General features: G+C 36.6%; 1 protein-coding gene across 1 annotated transcript in view; it reads right to left on the bottom strand.

Moving 5' to 3' along the window:
• The window catches only part of LOC150100151 (integrin alpha-PS1-like), a 573,942-nt gene that overhangs the window by 108,773 nt on the left and 442,165 nt on the right, over positions 1-23,004 (bottom strand). The window contains exon 22 of the mRNA XM_090402382.1: positions 7,843-7,899. Within this exon, the coding sequence (XP_090258508.1) occupies positions 7,843-7,899 (57 nt within the window). The remainder of the gene's footprint in view (positions 1-7,842; positions 7,900-23,004) is intronic.

Raw genomic sequence — 23,004 nt, forward strand, 5'->3', positions numbered from 1 at the left:
GCCACATGGCCCAGAGACATTGGAAACATTCTTAGCGCATTTAAATAGCCAACATCCAAAAATCCACTTTACAATGGAACTGGAAGCTAATAACTGTCTGCCCTTCCTGGATACACTCATCACACGTCTTCCAGATGGTTCCTTATCATTTTCAGTTTTTAGAAAACCCCCACATACAGGGAGATACTTACACAAACAATCACACCATCATCCTTCTCAACAATATGGCATTTTAAAAACGCTAACCCATAGAGCGAGAGCAATCTGTTCCAATAACAATGCTCATGCTGCTGAACTGGCTCACTTACGCCACACTTTGGCCATTGGTTATAATCCACATAAGATAAACAAAATACTAAACGCTCCTAAGAAACCCCTCCCACCATCCACCACCGAGAACTACAACAAAACAGTCACCATCCCATACATTAAAGGCACATCCGAAAAGCTTTCAAGAATTCTTAATAAACATAAACTATGCACTACATTCAGACCATGTAGCAAATTAGCAACCCTTATCTGCTCACCCAAGGACAGCATTCCCCCCTTTATCACATCCAGGAGTCTACCAAGTACCCTGCTCATGTAATCAAGCCTACTACGATCAAACAGGAAGAACTGTGAACATCCGCATCAGTGAACACAAAAGATACGTCTGAAATTATCACTATGGCAAGTCAGGCATAGCAGACCATGCTCTGGATACCCCCCCCCTGCACACAGGATCAACTGGAAAAACACAAAAGTACTACACAGAATCTCTTACAAGTCGGAGAGATTGTTCTTAGAGGCGACAGAAGCCCTGAAACACACTCCAAATCTCAACAAATATGGCTGTATTAACTTGTCTAAGATCTGAGAGACAGTCATCTTAAGAAAAAACTAGTACTTTTTTTTTTTTTTTTCAGATAGAGGGCGCCAAGAATCAGGACTCTAGTCTTTGTGTTGATGCTACAATTTTGTTTAACTAGTCCGTTGATTACACCATGTTGTTATAGTCTCGCGTATTGTGACAAACTGTTTTTGTGCTCTGAAGATGCTGGTTATAACAACAGAGAATTATCAGCAATAAGTTAATAAATTAATTATTTACTTAGTTTCTGTGTTCTAATATATACCGTTAAAAAATAAACAATATGGAAATCTGAGTATGGAACTTTCTCTGAATATGAACTTTTCTACTGACCTGTTGCTGTATCCAACCCCATTTGGGCATATGATTCTGACAAACTGAACATGTTTTTAATACATTTGAACAACCAACCTCCTAAGATTCATTTCAGAAAAAGAAAACAACAGTATGTCCTTCTTTGATACTCTGATTATATGCAAACATGAGCGATCCTTAGTATTTATTATTTACAGAAAACACACACACACACACACATGCATTGACTCTTGATGTGTGCGCGCACACACACCAAGAGTCAACTAGTCCCAATAAAAATTTTGGTTAACAAAGCAAAATGGATTTGCTCTGATGATAATGTCCTCATCACCAAACTTAGGGGTGATGAGGACATTATGAGGACCCCTAAAGTCAGTCTAGACCATAGGTTCCCAAAGTGGGCATTACTTCCCCCCCCCTCCCCCAGTGGGTGCTGAAGCCTTCTAGGGGGGGGCTATTAGTGGGATCAGAAGCATTTGTGGGGAGGGGGGCGTTCAGGCAGTCTAGGGGTCGGTGGCTCTTTATAGAAGAAATTAATAATATATATTTAAAAATTAATTATTTTCGATTTTGCAATTAGATAATCATTTAAAATTTAAATATTGCATTTTAATTCATCTTATGCTCGTCTTACATGATCAATTTTTTTTAATCAATTTTCTATTTCAATTATTTAATCATTTGAAAATTTACCATGTCAGATAGAAATAGATGTCAATTTTCTATGTCAATGAGAAAATAGAGCATGTATATATATATGTGTGTGTATAATAGGTTATGTTTACAGTAGCAAATATATTAGTTATATTTCATTTCAAAATATATATAAAATATATAAAACCACTTTTCTAATTGATTTGTACAAAAATAAACCCAATTTTATATAATTTAATATTACGAGTAAAAATAATAATGGCAAGAAAGAAATAAAATCGTAAATTTTAGTTAGCCTAGTTAGTACTAACTTATATTGCTAACTAGAGGGAAAAAACAAAGCAAATATTATTCGAAACTTATTATACTGTTTTCTGTGGTTATGTTTTGTAGGTTTGTTGTTTATATCTTGTGTAATTATTTTATTTATTATTATTTATAATTATTCGGACAATGTCGCGGTCGGACGAACAAAATGCGCTTGCATGCAAAATAAAAAATTGAATGTGTCATACAGGATATTTTAACTTCTATTTTTTATATACTTAAAAAATTTATTCATTTTTTGCTATTGTAAAAATTGATCATGCCATACAGGCTTTAGTCTATCCACGCAGCAGACGAGTCTTAACTAGTAGTATGTCGGTCAACTATTACGTACGTAATTCATTCAATTCAGCATATTTTGACAGGAATATGGGTGCTTGCAGTGACTTGTTCAAAGCACGAGTATGATGGTATCGCAAACAAGTCGGTTCGGGCTAGATTTCAAATTTATAAATACTAGTGGTTTTGGAATAAGTTTCATTATTTTTTGTGTGCTTTGCCAACAATCATCAGTCGAAAGTGTGATAGATAAGTGGAGTCATACAAAGTGTAAATTAAATCTTTTATTTTGTGAATATTTTTGCAAATTTTATTACTTCATTATGTCTGAATATAAGAAGAAATGTCGACAGTACAGTATTGAGTATTTGAAATATGGTTTTATTCAGTCTCAAATATTTGAAATATGGTTTTATTCAAACTGTTATAATGGGGGCGTTACAACATTTATGTCTCGCAAAGTGGGCGGTGGTCCAAAAAGTTTGGCAACCTATGGTCTAGACGAAGCCCTTTGGTTGGAAAGACCTGTCGATTCCCATCGATGACGTGAGGAACCTTTATCAGGTCTTTTCGACTAAAGGTGAGTTAACCAGTCTCATATGGAGGTTTTTTTCCTCCCTGTAACTTGGGTTTTTCATCCCTCAGAACAGGCAAACAAGTCCTGTGAACACACATGGCTGTATGCTACTATACTAGGAAGATGATTATAAAGCAAGGTCATACAGTAGCATATTGCTACCCCCACCAACCATAAGGTTGAAGGGAAAATACACATACTGAACTTAAGCAGCTACCTTCTTAGTCAGTGGCTACAATTCCCACAAAAAACTCCATACCAACATACTCTCTTCCCAATCCCACACAGACCGCAGTAATGTAAAAATAATCATAATTTACAATCATAAATCTTTTTATAATTGTTTCTCTATTCTAACATAACATTAATTTTGGTTTCATAGCATGTGATATCGGCACTTGTGATGTGCCCATTATTGATATATATTATTGTAAAAATGGAATGTGAAGCATCTGAAATTGATGTACTTACTAGATTCTGATGGTTGTTAATAATTTTTAATATTCTATATTGTAATATAAAATTGTTAGGTATTGAGATATTTGTTGTGGTTTGTGAAGACATTCTGTTTATGTTAATGGAGACGTGTCAGCAATTATAGGTAACTTTTCACTTGCCATCTATATACACATGCACTCCATCTACACCCTTAGGGTAGATGCAGATGAGTGTGTGGAGACATCCATGAGGCAAATGAGTGTGAGAATGGCCAACAAGTGCAGAATCTAGTCTCTCAAGCAAAAATATTGGTGTAAAAAATAAAGGTGGTTGGGGATCTAAAGGGATGTTGCAGTTTCTATATACTAATACTAAAGCATCAGGAATAAGAGGGAGGAGTTTTGGACATTGGTTAATGCAGCCTTGGGAGATTGCATTAACCAATGTTGCATTAGTAATTGCTGTTTTTGTTGCTTTTGTTCTTAAATAAGTCAAAACAATTGAAAAGCTAAGTAAACTTGAAAATAAAGAGACCTTACCAAATAAAAGAATTAAGAATTTAGAAATTAATGTGAAGTGGACTATTTCTGAATTATACTCATTATACTGCATTATACTCACCTGAAAGGATTTGTTCTTTTCATTATGGGATACTAAGGCAATTAATGAGAAGTCATTTAACCTCTATATACCAGTAACCCAATCATGAAGTGACTTCACACACAAACTTTGTTTGAATATAATTTCTTAGCAACTTATTCTTAGTCAAAATAAAATTCATAGTCATGGGCTGTATACAGGTTAATTTCCAGCTATGGAGGGCAGAACTGTGTTTTGCTAGCATTGACAAAGTTATCTGAATACCTTCAAGGTAACATAGGAGTTCTATTTTCATGGATATTTCCATTTCTTCAGAGAGAATTGTGGTAGGAGAAATTGAGAGGTAATTTGATGCTAAGTATTTCTCACCATTCTTAAGAAATGGCTATATTAGGTTAATTTCCAAGCTTTGGGATAGGTACCAGTGGAATAAGAGAGCATAAAAAGGTGGCATACATTCTAGCTGGAGTGAATTTGCACTCTAGAGAAAATGAATCAGGATCAAGAGACTTTTTAGTATCTGATTTGGACTAGATTCTTCTGATCTCTTTCCAGTAAAAGATTAGAGGAGGCACTAAATGTTGAGTTTTTGGAATGGTTGGGGGATTTATCGGTTGCTGGATGGGAAAAATATTGACAGTGCACGGGAAACATTTAAAAAAATACTTAAATGATGCAGTATCAGAATGTGTCCCGAGAGTTCGAAGAATAAATAGGGTAGGAGTCAAATGGATGTGTAATCTTATTAAGCACTGTGCATAAGGATGATGTCCATGATGAAAATTATAAGCAGCAGGCTACAGTAGTCACAACTGTTGTACGGAAAACAAAGTCTGAGTATGAACAGAAAATGGCTCTGCAAGCTAAAGACAACTCACAAGTCGATAACTATGCTACAAGTAAAAGAAAGAATGAATATAAAAGGTTTAATCCTTTATCCAAGTGTAAACAAACAAAGTTTGCACCAGAAGTATTTGCTTGCTTACACTTGGATAAAGGATTAAACCAAGTATATAATTTCTTGGTATCTTGAATTTATAGTATAACTAAGTGGAAAACCTTCCTACACCAACACCATCTACTGTCCACCACCACCACTAGTATTTCCATAGACAATCACAAACATTTGTTAAAATCTGTTAATTTTATTATTCTTATCTTATTAAGATATTTTATCAAATCTTCAAGTATATCTTGTCTTCTGTGCCTTTGTAAAAACTATAGTTATCTCGTTTAAAACTTATCTTAACCTTTACTATACTTCTGACTTATGGCCGCAAATAATATAAACTCACGTGTGCAAAACTTATAGAACAAAGAAATCACCTCAGGCTGGAGCCCATCTCTTTGTCTGACCTACTGGTGTTTTTATTCTCAACTGAATTTGGAAAATTTATTGAGATCTAGGTGTGCTACCAAATTCGTGGGTAGGAGTTGAATCTCCCTCCAAAAGAATTTTATTTATTTATTTGTATGGAGTTTCCTCCTTTTTTCTCCCCCGTCCCTATTGAGATGAGTTGAGCCCCTCATGGGGCTTAACTCACCCCAATATATTGATTTCCTTATGTTCCACTTGTACTGGCTTCGGGTGACATATTTATTATACATTTTGTTTATTAAACTGTTCAAATTATTTTGTTTATATTTAATCCTTTCTTTTTACTTCCTACAATTCACTGATCATTTGTTGAAGTTCTTCTGCAGAGTTTCCTAAAAGAACAATGTTACCAGCAATTATAGGTGATGTAGTTGTTTCCACATTTACCATAATTCCTCTATTTTTTCAATGAAGGTTTTAAAAACTACTTCTTAGAACTGAATTTTCAAATTGGATATTCAGCTCGTCATGTGCCAGTTTATTGCTGAGATGGAATGTCAACACTTCAGTTTTACTTTGGCTTGGTTGCAGTCTCCATTTTTTAAAGTAGTTATACATAGCAGCAAGATCATTTGTGAGAGTTTCCTCTGTCCCTCTTAGTTCTCTATTTCTGGTGGCTAGCACTATGTCATCTGCATAGCAGAGTTTTCTAGCTGCTGTATCTGGCAGGTCAGCTATTAAATAAGAGAGGGGGGCCAGTACTGAGCCTTGTGGTAGCCCGTTGTTGAGTTTCTTCTGATTGCTGATATTTTCTCCAAGGACAACATGGAAATATCTATTGCTGAGCATATTATTAACAAGCTGTATGGTTCTTTGGCACAGTAGTACTTTCATTACTAAATTTCATTGCAGATATACTAAAAATTAGTATATCTGCTCCACAAAGACTAGCTGCAGTCCCTGGACCTGCTAGGTGTTTACCAGGTCATTTGTAGATGTAAACTGTATAAGGATTATGTGAATAAGGTAAAATGGAATGTTTGCATGGTGAGTGGTGAATAAGTGGAGGAAAGGGAAATTCCCCACTTGGACAGCTTCTTCGAGTGAGGTAGTTGCAGAATTGTAGTTACTATCTACATCATAGGAACAAATTATGTTCAGAATTGCTGATCATAAGGACTACATCAGTTTACATCATTACAGGCACTCAGGACTTGCTGATCATGCTTTAGATACCTGCCATATGCTGAAAGAAGGCCACTCTACTCCATCGCAGCAAATATAAATATGAAAGACTTTTTCTTGAATCTGATTCTGCCTTAAGAAACTATCCTAATCTCAACAAATTTGGTTGCATGAAACTACTCCAAATTTGGGAAGCTCTCATTCTCTGTACTTCAGCCCAACAGCTAAGGATGCCCAATTTACTCACTAGGGAGGGGTGCTATTTAGGACTTTAGGCATACTCTCAGCTGGCATTTCAGGTTCATTACTTAGTGTAGTGTCTGCATGCACATATCTTATTATATTTTCCAATTTTGCTGAAATATTGGAAGTATTAAAGTTAATATATTAGTCTATGTTGTAATTTCCTTAAAAAATACCCAATGTATAAGCCTTACCACCAAAATAAGGGAACATGTGCTGCAAAGCTTAATAGATAGGAGAAAATAACAAGTGACATGGTTGAGACATACTTGGTGTGAGGAGTGTATCAAACAGATATAGTGGAAATGTTGTACAAGGTAAAGTTAGTGAGAGAATGCCAGGTCATCACTGGAAAGAAACTGTATAAGGATTATGTGATAAGGTAAAAAGGAATGTTTAATGGTGAATAAGTGGGGAAAGGGAAATACCCTACTTAGATAGCTTCTCCAAGTTGGGTACCTGCAGAATTCTACAAATTCATGTAGCTTACTATCTGTTATCAACTATCTGCTTACACTGGGAAAATTGATTTACTGGCCAGTTTAACCAAATGTAAAAAGTACAGTTCCGAGAGGAAGCTCATATATTGATTCATTCTAGAACTATTAAAAAAACTGAGTTTCCATTAAATATTTGATGCCTCAATAAATAGGAGATTCACTGTATTTGCAACATTATAGTTACTCTTTGTCTATAAATTATACTATGAGCATTTGGAAATTTGGAATGAAGGAAAACTTTGACTTTCCTTGTTTATGTAGTCATAATGAACAATGTAAACAGAGTAAAACATTCCACGTTATAACTTATCAAATATTTATTTGAATAAATTAGTTTTCTTTTCTGTCATTTCTTTTTGTCCAAATTAAATAATTATTTAAATTAAAACAATATATTTGCTCTATCAATCAGGCATTAGTAAATAAACACAACCTAGTTAACCTCATCTGATTTTTACAATATGGGCCATAACTGAGCAATATGTTAACATATTCCCTAATATAATTCCTTTGGCAATTAAGGTAAAAAAAATGAACAAACTCTAAAACTTACCAATCTAAGTGGATTCAGAATCTCTGGTCCTGGTTGACAATAACCATTGCCCAATACCTACATGTCATTTCAATAAGTAAATAAATAAATAAATAAAAATAATCAGGTTTTGCTTCACAATGCAACTAAATTATTCAATTTCCATTAAATTATATACTTTCTCAAATCATTTCCAGATATATTATTAGCTATCATTCTGCAATTCTATAACAAGACCACTATAATAACTTATGAAATAGCAAATTTAAATTAAATCATAATTCATTTGATGGTTTAATTGACTATCATATTTAATTCTTATTCCACACAAGTAAATTTTAACTCATAAGAATTACTAACAATAAGCTTTTACTTATTCTATCATGTATTTTGATATTTAATTTCCTATATTCATTAAAAATCATACCTAAATAAAGTATTATTTGTATTATCACTGGTTATTTTCACTGTTTCTTTTATTCATGAGTTTATTATTATTAGTAGTAGTATTAAATGAGAACCCCCATTTAATATGAGAGCCTGTGGAGCTCACTGAAAGTAGCATTTGCACTCCTCAATGCTAGGCTGCATGAATACATTTGATTCTGGTCACCGACAGAGGAACTTTGTCTTAGCCTTTCTTCGACTGGTTCCCAAGTTAGCCAATCTCTAACATGGGCAAGTAAGTTTTTTCCCCCCAGAAACTCAGGTTTTTCATCCCTCCTGTCAACTCAAGAAAATCGACCATAGAACCCACACTATTTTAGACATTAAAAATATTGTGTTAAGGGTTAAGCACCACAAGATGCCAGTACCTGTTAGCTGCCTCTTCAGTGGATGCTGCTTAAAATTAGTGATAGTCTTGGGCCAACTATCTCTGATTGGCTACCAGCAGAGATTGAATTGTTCACTCAGTCTCCAAAATGTTAGTATGGCTAAAACAGAATTGCCTATTCCCTATAAGGGAATAAAAGGTGTTAGCTGATTTTTTATTTATTTTATTAATATGAACCCATATGGCATCCAAAGACTCATTGCAAGAGGCCCATACTAATATTATTCAAACAACAGTACCAATCACATCTCTCCTTAAAGTCATTCACTGTTTTTTAAAGGAAAAATCTAGCCATCAATGCAATTGTTAACCACACTTTTACACAACAGAGGCGATTACTTGTTTTCTCTCCTGTTCTGTCATGCTGGAAAATTTCTTTAGCATGTAATCTATAAAATCTCTCCAGTAACTTATGTTTCTATTGTATCCACTTGCTTCTGCCTCTCAATTAAAGTTTATACCCAACAAATCTTCTCAGCCTATCCTCACAGGGAGCAACTGGCTAATGCTCCCATACACTAATTGTTAGCTAGTGTACAGGACTGAACCAGATAGTAACACATCTTTTAGGACCTCCTGATCAACTGTGCATAATCTAGCTGCTAACTACACTGCCAGGTCGTGCCTGGAGAGAGAGACTGTTTAATGATATGCAGGGGACACTCTCTCTATATGTAGAAAATAGACTATGTGTAGAGTCTATTTTCTACCACTGTGTGTTCATCTTATCTTTTTCTCCTCACCTTTTGTAACATTAAACTAAGTGTAAAGAAGTATAGTGTTTCTGTGGTTAAACCAAACAATAACCCTCCCTCCAAAATTCTAAAACAATTTTTTATATTCACTTTACCAACATCTGTGGCACAACAGCAATTTAAATTATGTACACCATCATCCTCAGTCATCCAAAACTGATATTCTGTTTCTGACTGAACTTCACATTTCCTAAATTATTCAAATCCATTTCATTCATTCAGTAAAATTTTCATCTCTTTCGGTGATTTCAATGTCCACAATTCTAATTGGCTCCCTTTTTTGAATTTCACTGACCAAGTTGGAAGAGAGGCAGAGTCTTACCACACTTATCATTCCTTATGGCATTATTCCTTAAATCAGATCATTTATTTCCCTACCAGAATTCCTGACAATCCCCTTTACTCACCCAACACGTCTTATCTCTTCTTAACTAATTCTCCTTCTAAGTACTCTGCCTCTGTTCAGGTGACTGTTCCTCTTGGTAATTCAGATCACAATTTCATCTAAGTTTCATCTCTGGTGGAATGCTCTTCCTTCAGCCAGACAGAAGGACTTTTACTCCTCTTTTCCATGAACAGACTACTGTTATTCAGATTGAGATACCTCTTGTGCTCTTGTTACAAAAATAATCCATACTGGAATGGAAGCTGTCATTCCTAATTCTGTTCAAATTCTCCAACCCATATCTAAACCATGGTTCTCCAAAAAGTGTGCCAGGACTCTCCAAGAAAAGCAAACAGCCTTTCACAAGTGGCTTGAGACCAAACCACCAGCTTCATTTGCACTCTACACAGTTGCCTGAAACTTGTAAAACCACCAATAAAAGAGCAAAGGCTAAATTCAAAAAGGATAAGTAAAGAAACTCACTGCTTGTGCCACTGAAAGTTACAACATCTGGTACCTTGGTAAAGCTGTTGGGTGCAACTTCTGTCCATTTGTGCTAGCCCCTCTATCCCATCCTAATGGTACCATTGTAGCATCACTTAAAGACAAGTCTTATGTCTTGACTTCATTCTTCTCTTCCAACTAGCTTCATAGATAACCATGGCAAATTGCCTCATTCTTTGCCTAGAACATTGCATCTCATGCCACCTTTGACCTTTTGCCAGAAAGACATCAGAAGAATTTGAATAACTTGGATACCACAAAGACAGTCAGTCTTGATGAAATCCCACCATTGTGCTCAAGAGATGTGTTCCTGAACTAACATCTACAGTGGTGTCAAGAACACCATGACTGGAGACAGGGAAAAAAGTCATGTAATCCGACGAGTAACGATACACCTTGTTCTGTAGGCAGTAGTTTGGCGGGAGCCCCATTAAGCAATGAACCCAACTTGCCTTATAAACACATCAAGGTTCTCGTGATATGTCATGTTGTGGTGCATGGTCTCTTCACTAAACTGTACTCAGCTGGCATCCACCCTACAGCATGGAATAAAAGTTCATATACAACAAGTTCCCAAAAAAGGAGATATAACCAACAACTTCTTGGTTATAACCAAGAAGCCTTCTTGGTTATAACCCCATTAATGATAGGATACTCTCCATTAGACTTAAGGCTCAGCCTACCAATGTATCAATTGTGGTAGTATATGCACTCCACACGGATAGGCCTGAAGAAGAGATTGAAGAATTCTATGAAAACTTGCAAACTGTTATGGACTGCCTAAAAGGAGAGACATACTGTACATCTTAGGAGACTTAAATGCAAAAGTGGGAAAGAGTATGAGAGTCAGGCAGGAGTGTGGCATGTTTGGTCTGGGTGAACGTAACTCCCATGGTGAAAGACTGTTGGAATTTGCCCATACTAACAGATTAGTTATTACCAATACCTGCTTCCAGAAACATCCATGATGGACCTATACTTGAATATTTAACATTGATAGGTCAAGGTACAAGATTGATTACATCCTGGCTCTCCAGCGGTGGAAGATGAGCATCTCTGATGTGCATACTTGTCCTGGAGCAGATTTTGGTACAGTCCATCAGCTAGTAAAAGACAAAGTAAGACTAAGACTCTGAAAACTTCCAGGTTAGGCACATCCTACTAGATTGGATGTTAGAGTAATTCCTAGTGGATTCACGGAAGAAACATCGACTGGGTTGGATGATTTTCTGGAGACTAGTGAGGAGAACTCACCGGAAATGCTTTGGGAAGGAGTCAAGGTGATAATATGGGATACAGCAAAGAAGTATCTCTGAGCCCAATAAGAAGACCAAGAGACCCATGGATATCAGATTCAACATGGGAACTAATCAAAAGAAGGCGGTTGGAAAAACAAAGACACAGGGACCGAAGAATACAAGAGATTACATAGAGAAATCAGAAGAGCCATCAAGCAGGATAAGGAAAAGTTCTATACTAATAAATGTGAAGAAATAGAGTTCCAGATGAGAAGGCATAATTATAAAAGGATGTTTTATTTAGTTCGTGGCTTAAAGCACAAGTTCAAGCCTAAATTGAATGTCATCAAAGACAGGAATGGATCATTACTAACAGAAGAGTTGGAAATCAAAAACAGATGGAAAGAATACTGTGAGGAACTGTACAGCAGAGTGGATAAAGAAAATGTGGAGTCCTCCCACCAAGAAAATTTTGATTTGGAACCTTCTTCACTTAGGCATGAAGTTGAAAGAGCAGTTAAGCAGCTCAACAGCAATAAGGCCCCAGGTGCAGATGAAATCCCAGCAGAGTTAATTAAGGCCACAGGAGATGGAGGGATAAGAGTGTTTCATAGATTGATTACAAGGATATGGGAGACGGGATCATGGCCTAGAGACTGGAAGAAGTCAGTTTTCATACCACTACACAAGAAAGGTGATATGAAGGCATGCAAGAATTATAGAACTATTAGTTTGATATCTCATGCAAGCAAAATTTTATTAAAGATCATGCTAAATAGGATTGAGGCCAAAGTTGAGGCAGAGATGCCCGAGGAACAAGCAGGTTTTAGGAAAGGCAGGGCACCAGAGATCAGATCCTTTGCCTTAGACAGATCATAGAAAAATATAAAGAATTCAGACTCCCTCTGGTAATGTGTTTCTTAGACTACTCTAAAGCTTTTGACTGTGTTGAGCATGTGAAACTGTGGGAAGTAATGAAAAGAATGGGTTTTCCTCAACACACTATCAGGTTGATAGCCAACTTATATAAGGAGCAAGAAGCCACAGTAAGAACAGGTGTTGGATTGACTGACTGGCTTCAAGTTGGAAAAGGAGTTAGGCAAGGATGTTTACTTTCTCCTCACTTGTTTAGTATATATGCAGAGGACATCATGCGTGAAGCATTGGATGAGCTCAAGACAGGAATTAGGATAGGAGGTAGATTGATCAGTAATCTGAGGTACGCTGATGATACAGTACTCCTTTGTAATGACATGGAAGAACTAGGACTTCAACTTAATTCTAGCAAGACAAAGATCACGGTTCTCAAAGGAAAAACAAACAGAGAAGCTCTTGAGAAACAAATGTATCTTAATGGAGAAAGAATTGAGGAAGTCAGCAAGTTTGAGTACCTGGGATCCATTATTAATGTGAAGAATTGCTGTTCAGAAGATGTCAGAAAAAGGTTAGGAATGGCTAAAACAACAGTCAGAGACCTGTCTAAAATCTGGAAGGATGGATCTATCTCCATGGGAACAAAGGTGAGGATTTTGGATGGGATGTGGTTGTTTTTCCAACAGCAACTTATGGATGTGAGACTTGGAACCTAAAGAAGTTAGATAAGAAACGGATATATGCTTTTGAGATGTGGTGTTACAGAAGGCTGTTGAGGATATCATATACTGAAAGGCATACCAATGAATAGGTGTTAGAAAAGATCTGTAGAACTTTAAGGCTCTTTAAGGATATTGACAGAAGAAAATTAAAATACATAGAAAGGATGGAAGGAGGACTTCTCAGAACAGTAATAGAAGGTAAAGTTCCTGGAAAAAGAGGCAGGGGTAGACCATCAATGAGATGGATGGATGGATGGCGTGTGTGGAGTGACTGATCTTCAGAGAGTTGAGGCTGCCAGAAGGGCAAATAACAGGACTACATGGCGATGCCTAGTGTGGAACATCATCGAGCATCGGAGTAGCCATATGGCATCTGTGGATGCCCAGTGAACGCAGACAACAACTTATCAACCTACCGCTCTCACATATGTGTTGTCTAAATTAAGTTATAAATTATAATAAATTTAGTTTAATCCTTTATCCAAGTGTGAGCAAACAAAATTTGCACCTGAAAGTATCTTCAGGACTGGGGTAAGGTGGTACAACACCAGGCCAACTCGTTGCAAAGGTGGAGCAAGCTACCAACACTCCTATCTCAGTATCTCCTATAATGCAAAACACATCTCCTTGCGGATATGTCTAATGTTATGCATTAAGGGAAGGGCCACTACCCAGACTAGTTTCGACCTTTATTGAGGTCTCTTCAGTGGGAGCCAGGCCCCAAGTGGAGATACCAGGCAGAAGCATTAGCAGGTCATCTCTACCTATAGGAGTTGCCAAATGGTGTGCCACCCTTTTTAATAAATTACTCTGGATTTAGAGAAAGATGTTGAAAGTTTATTTTTCAACATCTTTCGATTAGAGTATAATAAATTTAGTTTAATCCTTTATCCAAGTGTGAGCAAACAAAGTTTGCGCCTGAAAGTATCTTCAGGACTGCGGTAAGGTGGGACAACACCAGGGCAACTCGTTGCAAAGGTGGAGCAAGCTACCAACACTCCTATCTCAGTATCTCCTATAATGCAAAACACATCTCCTTGCGGATATGTCTAATGTTATGCATTAAGGGAAGGGCCACTACCCAGACCAGTTTCGACCTTTATCTCTTCAGTGGGAGCCAGGCACAAGTGGAGATACCAGGCAGAAGCATTAGCAGGTCATCTCTTAAAGGTCAAAACTAGTCTGGGTAGTGGCCATTCCCATAACATTAGACATATCCGTAAGGAGATGTGTTTTGCATTATAGGAGATACTGAGATAGGAGTGTTGGTATCTTGCTCCACCTTTGCAACGAGTTGCCCTGGTGTTGTACCACCTTACCCCAGTCCTGAAGATACTTTCAGGTGCAAACTTTGTTTGCTCACACTTGGATAAAGGATTAAACTAAATTTATTATACTCTAACCAAGTGAAAAATAAACTTTTAAGTTAAAAATTAATTTTGTCTAAATTAAGGTCTTCAAAAGCTTGAGAACTTCTATTTAATTAGTGATTGCCAGTATGGATTTCACCAATCTAGGTCCACAAGAAATCTCCTGGTATATGTCATGCACTTGTAGACCCATTTCATGGAAGGTATAGAGAAGCCTGTGGCATTGCTCTTGACATCTCTAAGGCTTTTGATAGGATCTGACATTGAGAGCCTCTCAAAAAAGTTACCATCATTTGGACTGCCTCCTTTCTTATGTAAGTAGATTGCCAGTTTTCTCTCAGATTCAATCCCTACATGTAATGGTAGATGGTGTTCTCTCCTCAGACTTTCTTATCAATGCTAGCATCCCACAGGATACTGTTATTTCACCTACCCTCCTCCTGATTTATATAAATGACCTGCTCTCATTGACTGCAAACCCTAATCTTAGTTGCTGAAGATAGCACATTCTACTCTTCCTACTCATACAATAAGCCTTACAGTGCTCAAACATCTCAAGCTTCAAGATCATCTGTAATAAGTACTCTGAACACTGATCTCCTCAGTATCCTTGATTGGAGTGAAAGCAACCTAGTCAATTTTAATGCTTCCAAAACACAGCTTTGCTCTCAAAAAAAAAAAAAAAGATCTCGGATCTTCTCCATTTCTCTCTTCCTCTCCTCTTGGAGTCAGCTCAGGAAGAGAGATTTGGTCTTGATTGTTGAGCTGAGCATTATCAAAACCAAATCTCTCTTCCTGAGCTGACTCTTACTCCAAACCTTTCCTGGCACAACATATCACTTTTATATCATTGCATCTAAATCCTAAGAATTCTTGATGCTGTTCAGAAAAGGGACAGTCCAGTTGATTAATGATGCTTCTCTTACAGACTCTCTTCAGTCACTTTCCAATAGAAGATCAGTTTCTGCATTGTGTCTCTTCTACAGATATTTTCATGGCCACTGTTGAGCTGAACTAGCATAAATTATGCCTTTCATTTCTGACAGATTTACAGGAACTCAAGCAACAATTGCTTAACATTCCTGTACAGTCAAACTGCATACTCACCAGATCCAGTCATCTTTCATTCCTTCCACCTCAATTCTGTGGTGGAAGGAATGAAATATATAAAAACTCTACAGACCAGTTATATTTTAGTCAGTAGTCTGTGAATCCTCTCCAACTCTTCCACATCCTTTACAAAAACCTGAGTTTCTAAAGGATGTGTAATAATCTTTCTAATCAATTCCCTATCCATCGCCACCATCACGACTACTCTCAAATCCTTAGCCTTGCCAATTACAATCTTGCACTCTAGTTTTATCAGTGCAATACACAGTGACCGTGTCAAGAAAAGGCAAACAGAAGAGACTACAAATGTTCCCAGTCTAGGTCATAACTTCGCTGTTGCAAATGAAAATTCTAAAACTAAGAAAATTCTAAAACTAGAAATTTTATTGAATACAGAACGTGGTATCTACAATCTTTCAACTTCAATAGACAATAATGTTCATTCAGACATAGCAAGCATCCCAACCAAATCTAAACCACCTAAAAGTAATATATCAAAGAAAGAAATAGCTGCTAGCTGCTTTGAAAAAGTTACATAGTAATATTGTGATTACTAATATTCTTGCTACTGTTATCATGAATCAAGAGGATTATAACTTGCCTTTCAGATGGCTCACTATCTTTTTCAATTTATAGAAGACACACACACACACACACAAAGATATTTACATAAACAATCACATCACATCCTTCTCAACAGCGTGGAATTCTAACAGCACTTATGCACAGAGCCAGGCTTATTTGTTCTAATGATGCAGCCCTTTCCATAGAACTCAACTATCTTTGCCATACCTTCTTGGCCAATGGCTACAGCTCCCACAAAAGACATAAAAATACTACATGATGCCCTTTCTTCCCTCCCTACCCAAACACACAAGAACAAACACCACTATTCCAATTCCATATATCCAAGGTACATCTCAAAAGATAACCAAAGTACTAATAAAATATAACCATCAAACCACATTCAAAACACAATTTTTAAATTAGCAACTCTAATCTGCTCTCATAATGCCAAACTCCACCCTCTAGCATATCATGGAGTGTATGAAGTTTCCTGTGACTTAGTCTACTATGGCAAGACATAAAGATCTGTTAACATCTGCCATGGAGAACATAAGAAATACATTTTCAACCATTATTAGTCAAGATAAGAATGGCAGACCACACTATGGACGACCCACCACAGGATTAGATGGAAAATCAATAAGCTATATAGAAGTCCTTACAGTCAGCAATGGATATGAAGCAAGCATTCTCCTAACCTTAACAAGTATGGTTGCATTAATCTGCCAAAAATCTAGGAGTCTGTCATCTTAAGATCAACTCCAACATAACTGTAATACTTCTTTTGTACAACATTAGAGGTGCCAAATTTAGATCTTTTGTCAATTACAATTTGAATTATTTCACTTACTCATTGTCATATGTAAACTGTAATATGTTATTTTGCTCTGAGAATGCTGGTTTGAAATTCATCAAAACATAAACCAGTTAATAAACATCCTTTCATAATTTAATTTTGATTGATATAATACTATTAAAATAAATTATGAATAACATCCAACACATAAGCCTGTAAACTAAACTACTAATTTTTCTCATATGGGATAATTATATCTTTATGCTATTTTTACTGAGTTTTGTTTTTGTTTATGATTTTATCAATCAATTTTCTGTATAATGTTATTGTATAAAAATATTTTCTTAGAATTGGCAGTTCCATTTTGACCATGTTATTATTATTATTATCATTCAGGCCTTCATGGAGTCAAAAGACTCATCGTGGGAGGTCCTTCCTAAGAACATAAAATCTCTCAGGATTCATCGAGGGGGAAGTCCCCCTTAAGAAACAAAGTCTATCATACCACTCATTAAACTCATTGACCGTTCTCGCCCTCACCACTCTATCAAGCAATGCATTCCACGGCTCAACCACCCTCCATGCAAAGAAACCACTCCTCACCCTCTTGCTCACAGTTTCCTTTCGTAACTTCCAGGGATGGCCTCTTGTCATCACTCCTTCCCGCTGTTCAACCAAGTGAAAGAACTCCCCAGTGTCAACCCTGTAACCACCTCTCAACAGTTTAAAAGTTTCGATCATATCACCTCTCCTTCTTCTATCCACCAAACTCTGCAGTCCACATTCCCTCAGCCGATCCTCATAACTATCCTTGTACAGTCCTGAAACCATCTTTGTCATCCGTCTTTTGTATCCTTTCCACAGTTAATTTATCCCCTTCAAATCCTGGGGACCAAATCTGAGAACAATAGTCTAAGTGTGGTCTGATCAGAGTCTTATACAACGGAACGATAACCCATTTATCTCTGCAGGTCAGTGTCCTTCTCATATTGCAGCAATCCTCTGTGTTACCTTCACCACCTTTGCAATATGTCCCCTAAATTTCAGATTTCTATCAATCATCAACCCCAGATCTCTTGTCTCCCCTACTTCCTCCAGTATACCTCCTCCCATAGAGAGTGCAGCATCCCATCGATGTTTCCCAAACCTCAAGACCTTACATTTTGCTGCATTAAACTGACACCCCTATTCATTTGCCCATCTATCTAGCTTATTCAAATCCTCTTGCAGGGCTACCACATCTGCACTATTACTAATAATCCTTCCCAGCTTCGCATCATCCACAAACAACTGAATATCCCCTTGCAATGTCATTGATATAAAGGTTAAACAATATAGGTCCTAGTACTGAGCCCTGTGGGACCCCACTTGTAACCCCCTGCCTCCTTGAAACTGCTCCACCATACTCAACTCTCTGATACCTATCAGACAGCCAATCCTGAATCCAGCTGACCAATCTGACATCCAGACCCATGTGCTGCAACTTAAATATCAGCTTATCATGTGGCACCCTGTCTCAAATGCCTTCGCTAAATTCAAGAAAATGGCAGTATATGCCTTTCCCTCATCTAATGCTCTTGTAACTTTATCATAAAAGGCTAGCATATTGCTAAAACAAGAGCGTCCCTTCACAAATCCATGTTGACTCTCACTGATAACATTACTCTCATCTGCCCAATGCTGTATATGGTCCCTCACTACTTTCTCCAAGATCTTACTAACTACTGATAACACAAAAACTGGCCTATAATTAGACATTTCCAGTCTACTATCGCCCTTATGCAATGGCACTATCTTACCTTCCTTCCATTCTTTCTTTGGCACCTTTCCCGCAGCCAGACTTTCATTGAAAAGCCAGGTCAAAGGCACTGTCAGTTCCCTAGCACATTCTCTCAAAACTCGTGGTGAAATACCATCCAGTCCCAAAGCTTTACTGACATCCAGAGTACTCAGTATCTGAAACATACTCTCCTCCTGTACCTCTAAACCTCGAACCAGCCCTATCCCTCTAGCATTAAAACTGACTCCTCTAGGATGAAATACTCCAATAAAGTGTTCATTGAACAATTCTACTATGTCCTCTGCATCAGTCACTCTATTCCCATTTTTATCCCATAATATCATTCTTCCACAGTCATTTCTCCTCCTACTGGCCACATAGCTAAAAACTTCCTTAGGATTTTCTTTGGATCTTAGGGCCAATCTCCTCTCATATTCCAGTTTTGCTTTCCTTACCACACTAGTCACTCTTCTGGCCTGTGTCTTATATTCTTTATGCAACTTCTCTTCACCTGTCTCCTTATATCTCTTCCATAGCCTCTTTTTCGCATGCAATTCCTGTTTAATATTGTTTGTCATCCACTTTACTCCAAATTGTGTCCTCTTCTTCACTCGTGGTATACAACTTACCATTGCTGCTAAAAAATATTCTTTCACAATTTCCCACGCACTAATGATATCCCGGCCTTCCAATTCCTCCCTCCATGAAACTTTCCCAAGTTGACGTCTAAGACTATTATAATCACCTGCTTTATAATTCCACATAAGTTCCTGTTTCTTTGATACTCCTGCATGTCTATTCATTTTCCAAGTCAAAACCATATGGTCACTCTCTCCAACTGGTGGGAGAGATGTCATCTCAGTTATTATCAACTCTTCTGATGCTATAACCAAATCCAAAACTCTTGAACCTCTTGTTCCCTCTGTTACATGTTGCCTAAGACATTTGTCCCTCAAGAATTCTAGAAATTCCATTCCCCCTCTCTCCAATTTATACTACTGTAGTTAAAATCTCCCATAATAATCATTCTTCTTGCACTTGCCAAACTTAACTGTCTAAACATCTCCTGGTCCCCATCCTCTGTGCTCCTGGGTCTGTAACAACACCCCACTAAATATCCTGTTCTTGCCTACCTCTACCTTACACCATATGCTCTCAAAATCATTTGTCTCACCTCCTTCCAAAGCCTCCACTCTTAGAGGACATAGGTCATCACTTATCATAAGCAGTACCCCACCACCACTACGCTTTCCCCTCCTATCCTGAAGAAAAATGCTGTACCCAACGACTTCTATTCCTGTTATTATATCCCCTTCTGTCAACCACGTCTCAGTGATCCCAATAACTTTTGGCCAGGCTGATGCTATCTGCGCCACCAATTCCTCTCCCTTATTCCGGATACTCCTGTCATTAGTATAAAGCATATAAATGCCATTGTTTCTATACCCAGCATTATCTCTTCTAGACTCCACTGGGCTCAGTGTTATCTAAACAGTGAGCATATGCTTCCCCCCCCCTCTCCTGTTATCTCTATATTGTGTAAGCTTATACCATATGTTAAACAACAGACAATTTAATCTACGAATGGTAGAGTGTTATGATTTTCTTTAGATGCTCACGTAGATGTTTATGCTTTGGCAACCATGTGGCCAAATTAATGAAAACATGATTAATATGTCTAAGCCAAATTTTGGTTTTTAAAATAGCAGAACATGTTCATTAAAGTTTTCCATATAAGCTACTTAACTTAAAATAAATATTACTTAACTTCATGAAATATGGTGAAAACAAAGGAAATAGGCAAAGAGACAGCTGCAAAAAATTAGCTGGTTATTACTTTGTAATCATCATCAACAGCTTTCTTCAATCCACTGCTAAATGACTATTCATTTAGCAGTGGATTGAATAAATTTCACTATTATCCTTTTATCTAATCATCTGATCTTACTGCTGGGCTGCTTGGTCTTTGATGTTCAGCTTTTGTCCATTCTGTGGTTTTCTTTGTCAATCTGATGTCAGACATTCTCATCATGTTCTATTAAGAATCATTTATTATCCTATGTTATTGTTGCAATATCCATTACCATTGTTTCCTTATCCACTTATTATTCTTTTTATCGAACTGTGTTATTTTCATAACAATTCTTTCCACATTTTGCTGTTGTTTTCAGTCTCTCCAACTATTTTTTTAAGTAAGGTTCCCAATTTCACTACCATACATCATACTGGAGTGGATATTGGGTGTAAAAAACTTTATTTTTAAATACTTTGAATATTACCTAATCATTCATTCACATAACATAACAGATTAGTTTGACTAGACACTGTCAACATTATAAAGAAAGGACACAAGCACCACATCCATTTTATCCAGATGAGCAATTCATTTTGATCTTGCCTTGAAAATTCAACGCTTGATTGTGTGGAAAGGCACCTGATTTTTACATTGCACCAAGATATGGTATGGAAGAAAAAAGAAACACACAAAGAATCAAAATTTCAAATATTTGGCTTTTCAAATTCACAGGTGACAACAGTATAGCAAGAACTCAAACATACAGTGCTCCATCAATACACTGTAATTAGAAAGCAGGCTGCACTCCCACTTCCCCTTCTGGATGAATCTCACTCCAAATTCACTCCTTTCTCAGTAGCATCTATGTGATTATGAGGACCACTAACAATAAAATTCTAGCTATACTTGGAACCCTATCAGTTCATCATTAATACTATAGTAGAATACCACAGTGATGTGAGTTTTAGTTGAGCTTAACTGTTAGGTTACAGGATATTGTCAAGCTTTACAAATTAACAATATAAATAATATGCATAATCCATGTCACAACTGTCTATAAATTATAAAACAGGGCCTACAGACATTCCATTAATTACTTTTTGATGGCTTAATCGTCCCCCTCCTCAATCCCATTAAGTGCCAGGCTTATTCTAAGTTATGTAAGTTTAGTCATAGTGTAGCTTATAACAGTGCCATTATTATTATTGCTATTACATAACACTTCCAGGGAGTCCAAAGACTCATCGAGGGAGGGCACCTACCATCATCTACACCAGTGTTTCTCAAACTTTTTTCGACTACGGAACACTTCACAAACCCTGAAATTTTGACAGAACACCTTGGTTATTTTGTAATGTATAAATTAATAATTAATTGGTAATTTAGCTGATTTTTTATTATTAATCAATAATTATTATTGATTAATAATTAATTAATCAATTAAACCATCGTTAAATTAATTTGTGCTGACAAATTAATTTAAAAATGACAAATTCCAGAACTTCTCGTGGAACACCTATTCACCTTCTGTGGAACACCGGTTAAGAACCACTGATCTACACCAATGCTACCTACCGCCGACCACAACACTATTATTTTCACAGACAATCACAAACATCCATGCCCACACCAGGATTCGAACCTGTGGCCTTTTGGCCTGAGAGCGGATATGCTAACCACTCAGCCAACCAGATGGATTAGCTTCCTTGATATGAGGTAATGAGCTTCTGATTTTGATCTTAATATAAGGTTGATGAAATTGTCACAGTAGTAATTTTAATATTGGTTATTTTTACTTCAAATATTAGTTATGTTGATGAATCACAAATCTGTTATTATAAACAAAAACTCTCCTCTAAACATGCATGAGTTGCTGTCATGTGATTGTTTAAACTTAATATTATAATTGACTGCACTTATAATTACTTTTATCAACTTTTGTAATCATAATGCTACTAACTATTAAATAACAAAATATTCAATATCCAGAAAAAAAAAAGTCATTCAAGCATTTAAAAAATTTGGTTATTAAGGTCGGTAGCCCTGTTTTACTAGAAATACTTTAACTTCTTTAGTATCATTCAATATTAAATTAAAAATGCCAAGAAATTATATTCTTGTTTAATTCTTTACTCAAGCATAAGCAAAAATGAAATTTCTACATCATTCTTTCAGAGTAGTCAGCAACATTTTGAGGCATTGATTATGAGCAATAATCATAAAGTCATAAACAATCGTGAACAAACTAAAATATTTTCATTTTATGACTTATCAGTAATATAATTCTAATTGTAATATCAAAATAAAATAGACTCAAGATTTGTAGGTTTTGTTGATAGGTAGAAAAAAAAGGGATATGATAGAAAGGAAACATAAATTCTTCTATCATATTCCTTTTTTTTTCATCTACCTATCAAAAAGCCTTTGCATCTTACAAATGATCAATCTGTTTT

This window comes from Typopeltis vanoorti, chromosome 13 (assembly GCF_054136105.1).
Source record: "Typopeltis vanoorti isolate ZY-2024b chromosome 13, IOZ_Tvanoo_1.0, whole genome shotgun sequence".
NCBI lineage: Eukaryota > Metazoa > Arthropoda > Arachnida > Uropygi > Thelyphonidae > Typopeltis > Typopeltis vanoorti.